The 14,757-nt window shown below is 45.6% G+C and overlaps 1 protein-coding gene across 1 annotated transcript; it reads right to left on the minus strand.

The window, feature by feature from the left end:
• Nucleotides 1-75: 75 nt before the first annotated feature.
• On the minus strand, nucleotides 76-14,294 carry ppp2r2aa (protein phosphatase 2, regulatory subunit B, alpha a). Its single transcript, XM_035379123.1, has 10 exons — nucleotides 14,051-14,294; nucleotides 11,566-11,643; nucleotides 7,468-7,565; nucleotides 7,178-7,343; nucleotides 5,496-5,608; nucleotides 4,878-5,055; nucleotides 4,161-4,325; nucleotides 3,434-3,603; nucleotides 2,772-2,863; nucleotides 76-1,011 (listed from the first exon to the last, which is right to left on the minus strand). The coding sequence occupies exons 1-10, from the start codon at nucleotides 14,055-14,057 to the stop codon at nucleotides 732-734; spliced, it is 1,347 nt and encodes a 448-aa protein (XP_035235014.1). The 5' UTR covers nucleotides 14,058-14,294; the 3' UTR covers nucleotides 76-731.
• Between the last annotated feature and the right edge of the window lie 463 nt (nucleotides 14,295-14,757).

Consider the following 14,757-nt stretch of genomic DNA (forward strand, 5'->3'; position numbering starts at 1 on the left):
GCCTCTGCTATTACTTAATGGCCAAGTGGCTGATGGCTCGGCATGTCTAACCGTTCACCGCTCCCGTCACCCGAACCCCCACTGTCCACCCCCACCCCAACCCCTAAGAAAAGCGGCTCACCGACTAAGTGTAGAGGCTTGTGCGTGTGCAGTGCGTGGCTGAGGCAGAAAAACAATTGGCAAGGCGATCAAGAAAGAGCTCTCTCCTCTCGGCAACAGGCTAGAAAAGCGACGAGGAGCACCTCGCTGACAAAAAAAAAATGGACTGAATATCGACTAATCGGCTAACCAATCGGAAACAAAAGTGTATGTACACAAAATACAAAAAGCTGCAATGGCACAACATAATGAAATAATCACATGAGAAAACAAGGTGACAACAATACCCCATTAAAAGAAACGGGGGAGAAAAAAAAAAAAGTAGACTGACGGATGACTGCAATGGTGTTTATAAAAAAGGCTCTCAGTGCTCTCTTTGGGCTGGGACAAGAGAAAACGGTTTGTGTGTGTGCGTGCGTGTGTGCGTGCGTGCATGTGTGCGTGTGACAGGAAAGGTGGGGGGAGGGGTTAAAGTGGGTTGGGGGCGGGAGCCAGTGGAACAGGAAAGTAAAGAGCGCAATTAAAACTAGAGCTGGCGTTGGTGCATGTGTGGCTGAGGAACGTGTATGGAGACTGTGGGAAAGGGGAGGAGGGGGTGGGGGTGGGGGAAGGGCCTTTCGTCAGACTGAGGTCTAGTTCAGTTTGTCCTGGAATATGTACAGGTTGTTGGTGGTGGCCACGGCGATGATGTTCTCCTGGGGGTGCCAGGCCGTGTGCAGGATCTTCTTGTTAAAGTCCAGGCTGTCGACGCTGATCTCGTCCTTCTTGCGCTTGCCGCCGGCGCACACCTTGCGGGGCTTGAGCACCGAGCGCGGCTTGCTGCTCTCGCGGGACGCCTCCAGGGTCACGTCCCGCTGCTGGCCCCGGTCGAACATCCGGAAGAAGTTGTTGTAGGAGCCGGTCATCACCACGCTGGAGAAAGAAAAAAGCGGGGTGCGGAGGGGTGGAAGAGTCAGGGCGAGATGGAGGACAGGAGGGCGCTCGTCATCGAGCGCTCTGAAGACCCACAACCTTTCACCTTTACAACCTGTTATCTGACTGGCTCGAGGAGATCGATGCAATTAGACATGAAGCAATATCTTACAAGAAAATAATCTTTAAAATTCTGTGTTCTCCTGGTAAAGATGCTTGGCTGGTACATTTCAGTGTTGTAACGTTTGTTAGGCTGGACATCGACATGGCTCTGCTTACAACCTTTGCTCATGAATGCGATCAATACTTACGACTAAACACCAACTGCTGTGGCATGACGTCTCAAGAACTTACTTCACTTAAATATGCACTTAAAGAAATCAGTCAGGGGAGGGATCACTTCTAGCATGCCATAAATAAAATGTGGTAATGTCAGGCAATATTAGAGGCTGCTTGCCCAAACCAGACAGATCAAGCTTCAACTTCAAAGTGCAGATGGTAAATCTGCTTTGCAGACAGGTTAAAAGGACACCACTTAACACAACATCCGTCAACAAGCTCTATTAGTCAGGAGCACTGTTCTGAATACTTGTGAAAAGGAACATGAGAGTTGTGTCATGAAAAATACACTAAATACACAGGTCAGCATAATGGCAAACAAAAGGAGGACTATCAAATTACATGCAAATACAGAATATTAAGCTTGTATAGGACAAGGATTACTCTGTTCTGTTGTACTTTAGCTAACCTAAATCAATACCCTGATGGAAGCAACTCATAGTTACTGTGCAGAAGATGGTTGTGAGAATCAAGAATAACACTGATCTTCTGAATAACCCATTGGCTGAAACTTTCTGTTAGCTGTAGACTACTGAACTTGCTGGTTGCCTTCACAATCTTGCTCAGTCTGATTTTGTTCAGACTTGTTCAGTTTAGTCTGGCGACAAAATTCTCTCCACTTAGTGACTCAACCCGCCTTTCATTTTCATTCGCTCTGTCAAACGGAGATAAGGAAAGGCCTCGACAACCCGCCAGTGCTCAGTACTGATATAGGAAGGGGGTATTTCCGTGCACGTAACTATCCCATGACCCATCCCATGAAGTCAAAAAGCTCTACCAGGAGACCACTGCAAGCAGGCATACCACCCACTAGCCCTCTCATGTCAGAGACCGGAAGCAAAACAGGGTTGGACTTGGTGCTTGGAATGCAGGCCTCCTGGGGAAGTTAAGCTGACATAAGGAACAGGTGTTGGTGGGGCCGTATGGTACACTCTTTACAGGACTGAATAGAAACAAATAAAATCAAGTACCGGGCACATCACAGGACACTGTTCTTTATAAAGCTGTGGTCTTTAGGGTGAGAAATTCCAAGGTCTTGCTCTCTGGTCACGGAAGACCCAGTAGCATTTTCTGAAATAATGGCCATGTTAACCCTGGTGTCCCGGTCACATTCCACAAAATGGTCTCACAATAAGTCTTCATCACCCCCCTATAGCCGTTTTTCCTCACATTCCCTACCCACTTGGATTCGCTAAGTCATCGGCGTAAATGAGAAACAAGCTCTGGGCCTACATGCAGATACAGGCATATAAAAAGAAAAAAAAGGGGAAAGGGGAAAATGGCAATAGCACAGCGGTAATTTCTGTTGCTAGGAGTCTCACCACGCCGACAGGCAAGCCTGCCAATGTCATGCCGAAATGAGAGGGAAGCGGATGGTCTCCCTGCCTTCCCAAACTGACGTTCGCGACGGCCGGGCTCACCTGTCGTTTCCGTTCCAGCAGCACTCGAACTTGTCGAAGATGCAGTCGTTCTCGTAGAGCGAGCACAGCTTGCTCCTGAGGTACTCGTGGACCTGCCCACACGACAGACACGGTCAGCTCGACTCACAAGCACTTCGCTTTGCATGCCTTCCTTCCATTGTGTCTTCTGCACAATAGACCAGAGGCTGCCGCTCCCAGCCTTTACTTAAAGGTCCAAGGTCACAAAACCCTCCCTCGTCGCCACCCAACTGGCAAGCGACACTACCAACCTCACGGCTATGCAGACAGAACCTTCAAAAGCACAAGGGTATGTGCATACTATTTATGTTCTAGAAATGCAAACAATGTCATTTATAAAAGGCTTATTATAGGGTGGATAGGCACCTTGCATTCCATTACATACGTCAATCTTCTAAAATGTTAGCATACTCAAAATAAAGCAATTATACTGAAAGTCATCGGACCATAACCAATTAAAGTTACCGACAACAACAGAAGTGCACCAGGTTGAAATTCATTTAGTGTTTTTTAAACATGTTGCTTGAGCATAATTACATTCTATAGATAATGGTGCACATATCTTATCCAATAGCGCCCCCTGGTGGGAAATTATTTTTTCAGGCTGGAGATGCTTCAGCACTATATTCTCAACGCCTGTTCACCTGGTAGGTCTCCACTGGCCGCGTCTCCATGTTAAGGTCCCAGATTTTGATGGACAGGTAGTCCCGGGTCATCATGTAGCGGCCGTTATGGCTGAACTTGACGTCAGAGATGGAGGAGATGATCTCGGAGAAGAAGGAGCGGTTGCTCGGGTCCTCCGGCTCCTCGAACACTGACCAACAACAAACCCACAATCCGGTAAATACACGGCAGTAAACACGCACGAAAGCAATAAGGAAAATTCACACAGTCAGTTTTTCCTATTCAAATCATTTATGGGATGGGATCATTTAAGATAACGAGGGATCCGTTATGTCAGTACCAGGAATGTAAAGACTAGACACCTGCAGTTTATTTTGTTCGCTATAGTAAACCAGGACCCTTAAAATAAACAAGCATTCAAAACATAACAGATTGAGATCACAATCAAGTAAAATGGTCATCTTTTGACAACATATTGAATGAGTAAAAAAAACCTCTCCTAATTCCTCCTGCTCTTTCTCATTATCGGCTATTACAACTTGCTGCCCTCTGCTGGAGATGAATTACCTCAAAGTTGCAAGCTGGTTAGACAGAATAGCAATACCCCATGCCATTCCTGCCCTGGCTTTGACTACAACCTCCCCCCTCTGCCCTCCCCTTGGGGCCACACACCCCTCATTCCCCTGCCAGATGCAGTACTGCCCCATGCTCCCATGCCCCCCCTCCCAGCCCCGGGGCGGTACTGACGCTTGGAGTGCTTGTCGCACAGTGCTGAAGCCCTCATGTCGCACAGGCGGATAGTGCCCTTGCTGCTGCTGTAGACGAAGGTGTTGCACTGGTTGGGGTGGAACTCTGAGGCTGTGATCACCTCCGTCAGCTCCTCCATGTTGGCGGGTTTGATGTCCACAATGTCTGAGGGCCCGGGAGTCAAGGAGACACGGGTCACGGGTCTACGTTTTTATAAACTGCAAGAATCTCTGCAGGTGGTCAGCTGTGAAGGGAATATTAATCCATAAAGTATTAACTGATCTCCTGCCCAGAATGAGGCAGCGACAGCTGCTCTACGGCTCTGAAGCCCACAGGTAGCACTGAGGCCACACACCCACACCAACAGCATTCATAAAGGCCAGTATCATTACAGGCCTTTAGCAGACACTCTTATCTTGCTTAAGTGTACAAAGGAATCATACCTATGACCTTTTGGTTACAAGCCACTATGCTACACTGCCACCCAGTGTATATCAGTGGATATAGTATTAGGGCAGATGGTGCACATCCCCAAAGTGGCTGTGCTTCTAGAGTAAACCACCTAGCATTACCATGGGCACCAAGAACACGTAAGTAACTGCGCACACCCATGCTTTTGACCATACGTTTCAAGGATAAACGTCAGCGCAGTCAGATTTACAGGAAAATCTCGTGAACATCACACGCGCAACCGTGAACACTCGAAGCAAAGGATACTGAAGCTGCGGTCAGTGATCTCCAGGTGCCAGAGGTTAATGCGAAGGTCGTCAGCGGAGAGGTAGGTCTCGTAGTCACTGTTGACTGAGATAGAGTTGATGTGGTAGGTGTGGGCGTTGGCGAACACTCGCCGGGGGCTGGCTTCCACCATCAGGTCCATGGGCCGGAACACAGGCACCTGGAAGAGTCACACACACACACACACACACACACACACACACACAGTGATTAGGGTTCCTTTCAGAACACTTCCAGCCTCACCTTCACCTGTTATCTCAGATTTTCACAGTTACAGAATAGAACAAAGCAGACACATGCAGTTTAACAGATGTCCTGATGCAGCTGAGAATAATGAGCCTCGGTTCAAAATTTAGTCTGCTCATCACCATTACTCAATGTGACACTGCAAAGATCCCCACAAAATGGAATTGCTTGCTAGCTTGGATATAAACTAAACTAAAAACTAAAGGCAAGTAATCCCAAACAGTATGGTATATTCTAGCTTTTGTAAGAAATGAAAAATGCTCTTTATTTCATCATGTATACCACAATGAGTCCATTACATCACTTGGCGATGCTCAAATGATAAAATGGGGACTTGTTAAAGTGCAAGCTGACCCTTAGTGTTGTGACGGTGTTGGGGTCTCTGTAGCTTCCATCCTCCTCTTTCAGGTTATAGCCCTCTGGTCTCTTGTCACGTTCGCTGATCTTCCACAGCTTGATAGTCTTATCTGAGGGGGTAAACACAAGGCGAACCGTGCAGAATCAGTCCCGAGAACTCCCACCGTGGGGTGTTCAAAAGCAGCCTTCATATACCAACGCATGGTATTCTCCAAAGAAAAATGACGGGAGGCTAATCCACAAGCCCAGAAGGGCTGGGTGGCCTGTCCTCGCGTGTGGAGTAAGGGCCTGATCACTAATGCAGGACGGCTCCAGCAGTCTGCTGGCAAGCTTAGTCAGCAACAATGCGGACGGTTCACCAATACGAGCGTATATCAGCGAAACTAGAGCTATGAATAACACGCGGAGCGACCGGGCTGGGATCGTGTTACGACACGCAATTACACCTGAAGGGTCCGTCCCGCAACGCCGGCCTAATAAGTCATTCGCTGCATCGCGCTAGTCTGATTCCGCCTGAGCCCCGTGTTGTCCCATTAGCATAACGGACAAGACTGCCCCACGAGGCGTTTCCCCTTCCTGCGCTTCCAGAATCTGGAAAAAAAAAAAGGCAGCAGGGGATTTTGGGCCGCCGCTCAAATCGCCCCTCCTTCACAGAACCCTCCCGGAGCCAACCTAAATCTTCACCCGCAACCCCGCCTTGAGATGAGAAAAAAAAGTTAAATACACAAGATTAACAAGCCCTGTGCATCAGGGCACCACATCCTGTGTAGCCGGTTTAAGAGAGCTATGTCGGTCCCTGCCCTGCCTTTGGATCAGGAACAGGGATTAAACGCTGAAAATGCATGAGGTTTGATTATCACACTCCCAGTTTCAGAGCTCGTTTTGTCCCCGGCCTGAGGTTGACAAGCTATAAATCTTTAACATGACTTATTTAACTGCTATTTTCGCCACCCATTTATATTACAGATTAATACTAATGCAGAAGCTGTCAAAGTGCCTGCATACTGAGACCTACTTAAATACAGAGTGCTTAGCCAGGTGGTTTTTTGAAAGTATACAAATACAAACCTAGCAGAAGTACAAGACTGTTTCGAAAGCCCATGTGCAATCAAATTAGACCTATTTAAATTTGAATAATTTAAATAGTTATGCATAAACAGATAAAGGATAACACCATGAAATTAAGGCTATTTTATTTAGTTGGGATTTGGTATAGGCTTTTTTTTGGGGGGGGGGGGGGGGTGAACCACACACAGTTGCTTATGTAAGTGTAACCAATTAGCAGCGACACTGATTAGTGTGCTGACAAGCCAATAAGTAATGAACTTGCACTGCCAGAATGGACATGCTCCAGTTTGTGTGTTTACAAATTACATACTTCACATCAAAACAAAATTAAATAATTACCCCAATTATAAATCATAAAAAAACTACAAATACATCTTTATCGCTTAATAAACACATTCAATGCAAGAAAAAGTAACTTTTGAAAACACAACAAAGATTACAAGATTTTAATTCCAAAAGATCAGTATGAATACTGGATTTGGTTCTTTACACAAGATGTTATTTCATACGCAGGAAACTGGTCGGTAAAATTTTCTTCTACTGGTCAAATTGGTTCAGCTTAAATCCCAGGAGGGAGTTGCTAGCAAAATGGTCTGAACTGCTGTACTGACCATTTGTGGACAACAGGAACTGTGCGGCGTTCTTCTGGGGCAGCCAGCGGATTTTGTTGATCTTTTCCTCGATCTCCAAGCTCTTCAGGTAGTCAAACTCTGGCTCGTGGCTCTGGAAGGTGCTGTAAACGTTGTATTCGCCCCGGCTCTGCGGCTGGCACTTGTTCTGCAGTAAAGAGACAGCAGAACCACTTTCTGAGCCAAATCCTCATCGGGCTTTGGGCTAACGAGCTACACGTTCACCTCACGACACTACTGCATGCTGCAGTAGCAAAAGGCCCCACGCTCACCTCTAGCTCCTGCTGGAAGATGACGACACGGCCACCCTTGTCCCCTGTGGCTAGCAGCTCCCCAGAGTGATTGAATTCCACTGTAGAGATGATGTCGGCTGTCACACAAAAAAAACACAGACACGCGTATTAAGTGGCTGTAGAACCAAACACTCAAGGAGAATAGGCAGGCAGAACCTCTAATGGTCTGTATGGCCTAATGCAGTCAATTCTGTGGGTCTGGGGCAGAATGCCTTTGGGACATATAGGGATTGCTCCCAATTCTTGAGAGGTCCTCCATTCAACATGGGTGAAAGAAAGCCTCTCTCTCGGTCACACACATGCAAAGAAAAAAATTATGAAATCCTTTACACAGAAAACACTCTGCTCTGACAGCTTGAAAGCCACCGATTGCAGTCAGAAATAATGAGCTAAGTTAACCAGAGGTAACATCCTTTTTTCATTTTAGATATATAGAGAACTGACACCAATTCATGGCTTTTCCAGCACTGCTGCTGTGCCTGGTGGTATAAATAGCCTTGAATGTGAAAGTCTGCATGAGATCTCCCTTTGTTGTGATGAACACTCTACCCCCCTCCAACCTCAGCCTGTGCATGCAGGCTCTGTCTCTTTACTGGAGGTTTGTGTACAGTAGTGTGTCATACATCAATGGCATAATGTGGGTTGTGTGAGATGGATGATTCAGCGAGGGGTATGAGGGGTTTGCGGTTGCAGTGTCACTCCCACTCCCGCTGCTCTCGCCAACGCTGCCTTCTCTCACGTCTCTCGATCCGTCGACAAGCCTGCTCTCATCTCTGGCACAGGACCGGTATTGGGTGGCGACGTCCCCACTTTGGCCCACAGGCCACAAAATAAGATGTTTGTTGTTCTCCGCACAAACGGGGCCCACAGAGGGCCCCCACGGTGGCGTGCCCGTGTGCGCTACTGCTTCTAGGAGCCGGCCTCCGATTGGCTTATTCCCCTCTGGGCCGCCGTTCCGCATGTTTTAGGTGCTCGTTCCCCCACACGGAAGTACACACAAACACTCGACGACCCAACCCCATCTGCTTCGACTCAACTATCAAGACACCGATTTGTAGACAAAACATTGCATCATGTAGACGTAACATGAAGGGTCATGTCTTGAGTGGCTCTTGTATCCAAAGGACGCTCGGGGTACAAGAGGATGCCGTGGGAGCCGCACACAATTCAACACAACCATGCAGCGTGCTTCTGAGAGTACCTATTATTTAATGGGAGGAATGGATTTACTTGTTTGAGGTATCGCTTTACAATGATCAAAGTAATTACTATAATTATCAAGGCTCACTGTTATTTGCAGATGTGCCAATACTGTGTTCTGGTTATTCTTCTCTGTTGCATTTCCAGTAAGGCCATCCTCGGTTTTCTCTGAAGTTCTCCTATGTTCTTGTCCCGCACTTTCATGGATGAATGTGGACCACAGTGGACTCTGTTCACTGTTCATGCTGCTAGAATTCTGGAACAGGCATCATGTTTTTCATTTTATAGGTCAGTATAAATTTGCAAATATCTGTACCTTACAGGGCTTGCTTTGCGTTTTACTAGCATCAAGGGGTTACTGAACCCCTGTTAGTTTGAGGTAGTGGGGACTGTCACTCAAGTTCTTGTCACTGTAGACAGTATAGGGCCTTTGGGCACGCATTTTAGCATTCACACAGAAAACCAGAACATTTAAAGTACTGCTATCGTACACTCTGACATTGCGAATCTGAAATACTGTTCCACGTGGCTTTAATTTGCCGCTTCATCAGTATAAAAGGTATCTGAATGATTAAGCCACATACTCTTTGTTCAATTATAAATTTCTGCTTCACTGCAAGGTACTAGAGATCGGTAGACATAATTAAAATGCATGGGAAAAACCAGCATAAATATTTGATCCTTGGGACAAATGGTATCCCAGACACATTATAATCAGAATGAAAAGTAGTAGACTACTGCCAATCAACAATATGATGCAAATAATTTTGAAATGCATTTGAACTAGCCTAGTAATTGCTACTGGCAATGAGATCGTTGACTAAATGATGGCACAAGTTGTGGACTGCTAACTGACTTGACCTGAGGGTGGAATACAGCAATGTGGAGACCATTCAATCACATGCCCCTTACAAGGTGAAAGCCCGAGCAGCTCTAAGCCAACACTTCTGCACCAAAAAGAGTTGAAATAGCAATGTTGCAAACCCTTCCATAACAGGTATAGCACTGCCACCAAGCAGACACTTGTGAAAATGGCTAATCTTGCAAAAATATTCAGTAAATGCCTTAGACTGTGTTTATACAAGGTTGCTGGGGTGAGGGGTGGGGTCCAGGGCGATTCAAATCAATCCATCAATCAACCTCACACTTGCACCACATATGTTGAGATTATGATTAGAGCAAAATCTTTTTGCTTTAGGGTTCTGCCAATCTAAGGTATCCTCAACAAAACCGACTGCATGAAGGAAAATTTAAGCTTGCGGTTACAAGCCCAGCTCCATAAGTGCAATGGCGCACATTGCCTCTTGGGATGAATGTATACGACATAATTTCCGTGTGATTTCCCCCGATGGAAGGCAACCAATAGCTAGCATTCTTTTCACATTCTTAGTAACTGGATGTTTATTTAAGTAAATTCCTTATGTATGTAAGAGCAGTGCCACATTTCACAGTGCCTTATTCCGGTTAAGTCTAGTTCTCCACATAACTGTGCTACATGTTGGTGGTTAACCCGCCCAGTCTAGGATGGTTGCGGTCTAAGCTGGTTTTTGTCCCAAACAATGATTCTGGCTTCGTTTTCAATAGCGCTGTACACTCTGACGCCAGTTCACGCTCATACCTAACCACAGCAAAACATTTTCACAAAGGATACATGTGCAATCTGTGACTATCAAAAATTTCATATCACATTTGGGCTACCTGAATGATAAAGAGCAACCTGGAATGAAATCCCAGAACCAATCTCCCCTCATTGTGCAGGTCTCTCTCACATTCTGCCCTTTGACAAAGGGACCTTTGACAGCCTGGTTGCACACATACTTTGCACACAAAGTATTAATTCTCCCCCATAGTATATGGAGCAGGAGACAACACAACTAAGGGTGGCAGGAGTTTTAAGATCCCCTTCATTTTAGGGAGAGTTTAATATAGTAACATTCAGGTTAGTAACATTCAGGTTAGTAATCGTGTGAGCAGTTTGCAAGAACTCACTATACTGCAGTTTAAATCATAGCACCTTCGAACATATATGGTCAGATCTGGTCGATGGTCTACCTTTGCACAGTCCATTTGTCATGATTAACTACCATCCTGAGCACAGGACCTTTTTCTGTAAGGTAAGCAAAAAAATAAAAAATCTGACAAATGACTGAGGAATACCAGTGGCAATTTTTAGTTTCATTTCCAACCAAAGCACATGTGACTTGAGTGTGAGACTGTACTGGCAGACATAAAGTACAGTTTTAGGAGGACCGGTTGGTGCCTATTGTTCAGATTCTAAACGTTTTCCCCCTGTTCAGCATTCCCCAGGACCAGGATGTTCCTTATTAAAATCCAAGTTAGGGTGTAGCATAGCACTCTAATCCCAGTTTGCCCTGCTGATGACCCCAGGTTTGGGATTATATGCCAGTATCAAAACACCAGCCATGTTTACTGTGCCAGTTTACAGGATGAGGAGACTAATGCTTTCAGTTACCTGCACAGCCTGCTGCTCCCGCCTGTGTCGGAGCATAAAAGTACACCTCACCGGCAGCTCCTCGCACCCTGCTAGCGCTGCGATTAGCTACATTAGCGCAGGAGCACATGCTGAAGAGGCGCTGTGAACTACGCCACCCACTTCACTCCGGATAGAACGACCTTGCAAAACACCACAGAAGGTACAAACACTGACGCCAGAGACAGAGACCAGCACGGAGGTAACGGAACGCCGCGGCCTGCTCGCCCGCCCTCTCACCCACCCACCCACCCATCTTTACAGCATGATCACAATGACCTTTCCAGGGCTGAGTCTACCTGCAGTGCATTTGGGGCGTGGTCGAACGGAAGAGAGAGAGAGGAAAGGCGAGCGCTGGCTGCGTTGAACCCGAGGTCAGCTCTTACCTTCGGCCACATCGTCGTCAATGGCCCCTTTCACCTGAGAGAAGCACCACTGCACATCATTGCTCCCACCTCCGGCTCCTGAAACCACAAACATTACCCTTTTACCTCCAAATCATTCATCCATATTTTAAAACAGTCGATCACACCACAGCTAAGAAACTGAATGTGATCTATTCCAGAAAAGCCTGTTTATTGCTCCATTCATGCCACCACTATGGAAATTTTTTCATTAATTGCATCACAGTGATAGGACACTCCCAAATAAGGTCAAATAAGGACAAACTCCTAAATCCTCAAATAACTTCCAATTCCAAGGGACCAAACTATTTTCCCTGTTCATTGCCAAGAATGCACAACAACAAAACGGACCATTTTAATTGGCAAGGGTGCAAATCATCAAAATCATCTATACAGGTTTAATGGTTAGACAGGTTCAGAAATGGTTGAATTCTTTCCCGTCATTTCCGCTGAGATCATATCTTCCCGCATGTAAAACAGAAGTCCACAGCAGGTGAAAATGTTCATGGCTCCAACATGAACTTATGAAAAGAACAAGTTCCTGCAAGCTAATGCTCTGATACTAATTTAAGCTAGATGTTACATGTGCAGGACCATAATGCCTAGGAGCCAATCTAACCATGCAAGAGATTATTGCTGAGGAAAAATAGGAAGCACCATGAACTCAATTAGATGCAGCACCCTCCTAAAAGCCTTTACGTCGAAGAATAACCTCTATGCATGCGATATAATTACGGAAGAAAAATTCCTCGTACTTACAATACCATTGCATATTTTTTTAATCCTTGCAGACCACACCCTGCAATGATTCAACCAACGGGTTGTTTTCACGTCGCACAATAAAACAGGTTGGATGAATGAGGCACAGGTAACTGTCTTATGACATCAGAATTAATACGGTTGGCCTCATTTTAAAGACACGCCTGATACAGCATAGGAACTAAAAGAAAATAGCATGCATATCAAAGAAAGAAACGCCTGCATGATGTAGTGGGATATTTAAGATCATGATAGCGCCCGTATGACAAACTTTTGCTCCCCTTTTCAAGCTAGTCATGTTTACAGCTCCTTGACAATACCACGATGTAGCATGTAGCTAAATATGACAATTTATATTACATATTGTATTATAAAATTATTTTATCCACTGTGATGCTGAATCGTAACATGAACGAAACTGGCAAATACATTGTTGCAGGCTCACAAAAGCAGCTTGCGATCAGTCGTCCGATAGTGTGAGGAAGGAGGGACATGAAAGCGTGAAATTTCAACTCCATCAAGCATGCTAGCGGAGCCCTTCCCCAAGTCAGACGATTTAGTTATGCGTGTGCAACAATTGAAAAGATCAGAGCGCACCCCGCCTAAAATAGCTACGTTAAGTAGGGATACATTTAACCAGCAAGACATGGATTTCACGCGAACATTTAAAAGAAAGAGTCAGGAGAAAAATACCACACTGAAAAGATTAAGAAGATATCTTAGATGATGTTACATAGATGATGAAAGAACGTATAATTTATCTAATTCGTTAGCTAGTTAGCTTAGCTAGCCAGCACGCGCTTGCTGTGCATAATCGAGGAAGTATTTGGGAGTCCGAGCCACCCGGACTCCATCTCCGCATCTTCATTTTCCTGTATTTCCCTATTCAACGTTTAAATATCAAGGCATGCATTTAAAGTGCTGTTTAGATGAGTGGCTAGCTAGCCAACCAACCTGAACATAACTGCGTTATTGATTTGTACAATTAAATACCTAGGTTCACGTCAGCTAGCTGCTCCCCATATCAATGGCAATGCCAGCGAGTAGGCTACCGGTATTTGCAAGTTACCCAGCCAACTAAGTTAGCTTATCCGTTTTCATCAGAGAACCAGCACAGTCATAGTCAGCCAAAATTTAAATCATGCTACCATTATAGCTATGTCTTTCTGCTTGTTAATCTATGGTGGAACTTAGCAAAGTCCACAAACGCACAGCCAGTTAAGCTTAAGGTACCTGCATACGATGTAACGCTATCATTAAAACAATACATTCGTACAAGGTAGATTAGCAGTGCTGCCTGTGGTATAAATGTGCGGTTGTGAATGAAGATACCATTAATCAATTCTTGGATGAAATCTATACATTATACCTTATAGCTACAGCGAACATTTACTAACGTTTGCTAGCCAGGACAGGGCTGCTCGGCTAGCTCTCTGCCGAACTGTCTAGCACGCACTTGCTGTAAGAGCTAACTAGCTAGGCTTCAGCTAACTAGCTAGGTTTCTTAGCACATCTCACACTGGGAATACAACGTGAAGAACCACTAAATGAAAGCTGGGGGAAGCATCGCGTGAATGACCTTTGCACAAAACATGATGAATTTATTTCACCACCCTTTTACTCCATAGCAAACGGGTGTAAAACTGTATCAAGATACACCGGAAAAGACCGGCCACCGTAGCGACAGACTTGTCCTTTTTACAGTTACCTGCCATGGTGAGAGGGAATCTCTGTCGCGGGTTTGGGCCCTGGTCTTGTCAATTTTGCCGGGCTTGGGTGTGTGCAAGCGGACTCTCGCTTAGGATGGAGGCGGAACGTTAAGCTTAGAAGTACGGGGCTCTGAGTCTGCCTGCCTTCTTCTCACTCTTTCTCACTCGTTACTCTCCCAGTCACTCTCCCTCTCTATTCCAGTGATATATTCCCCTCTCTCCTTACACTTTCAAAATGGCGCAACCTCCTCCCGCACTGACGTCAGGGAGATCGACGTAAACCCGTGGGAAGGAGGAGGAGGGATGTGGCATAAAACGTAACTATTTTTTCCAATCGAAGCCTCAATAACATTGGACTTTGATTGGCGGCTGCCCAAAATTCATTGACTCTAACCCAATCAACGCCAAATGCGCTGAGAATCGATACATACCTCTTCCCTTTCCGGCAAGAATTGACGCATTTTAAATACGTCTAGACCTTAATGCACCACGTAGAAGCGCATTATTTGTTATCGCAGTCGAGTACTACAAGTCCGTATGTGACAGTAAACCTTAAAGATTCACAAAATTCCCTGGGCCTAGATAATACAGAGATGATTTTTCATGAGTGGACAAACACGAAACTTCTAAAACAAAACAGTAATGTCTCCAAAATTGCATGTAAGCAGTTGTAAATGGGTAATTTAGCGATAAATGCTCTGAAATC

The sequence above is a fragment of the Anguilla anguilla genome, chromosome 10 (assembly GCF_013347855.1).
Source record: "Anguilla anguilla isolate fAngAng1 chromosome 10, fAngAng1.pri, whole genome shotgun sequence".
Lineage (NCBI taxonomy): Eukaryota > Metazoa > Chordata > Actinopteri > Anguilliformes > Anguillidae > Anguilla > Anguilla anguilla.

Bases quoted from the DNA above. Each gene is read 5' to 3' on its own strand.
- ppp2r2aa (XM_035379123.1), bottom strand. The intron at 3,604-4,160 runs GTCAGTACCGCC...GTTGTTGGTCAG, and splicing joins GTGCGACAAGCACTCCAAGC to TGTTCGAGGAGCCGGAGGAC. The intron at 2,864-3,433 runs GTGAACAGGCGT...TCGTGTGGGCAG, and splicing joins GGCCAGTGGAGACCTACCAG to GTCCACGAGTACCTCAGGAG.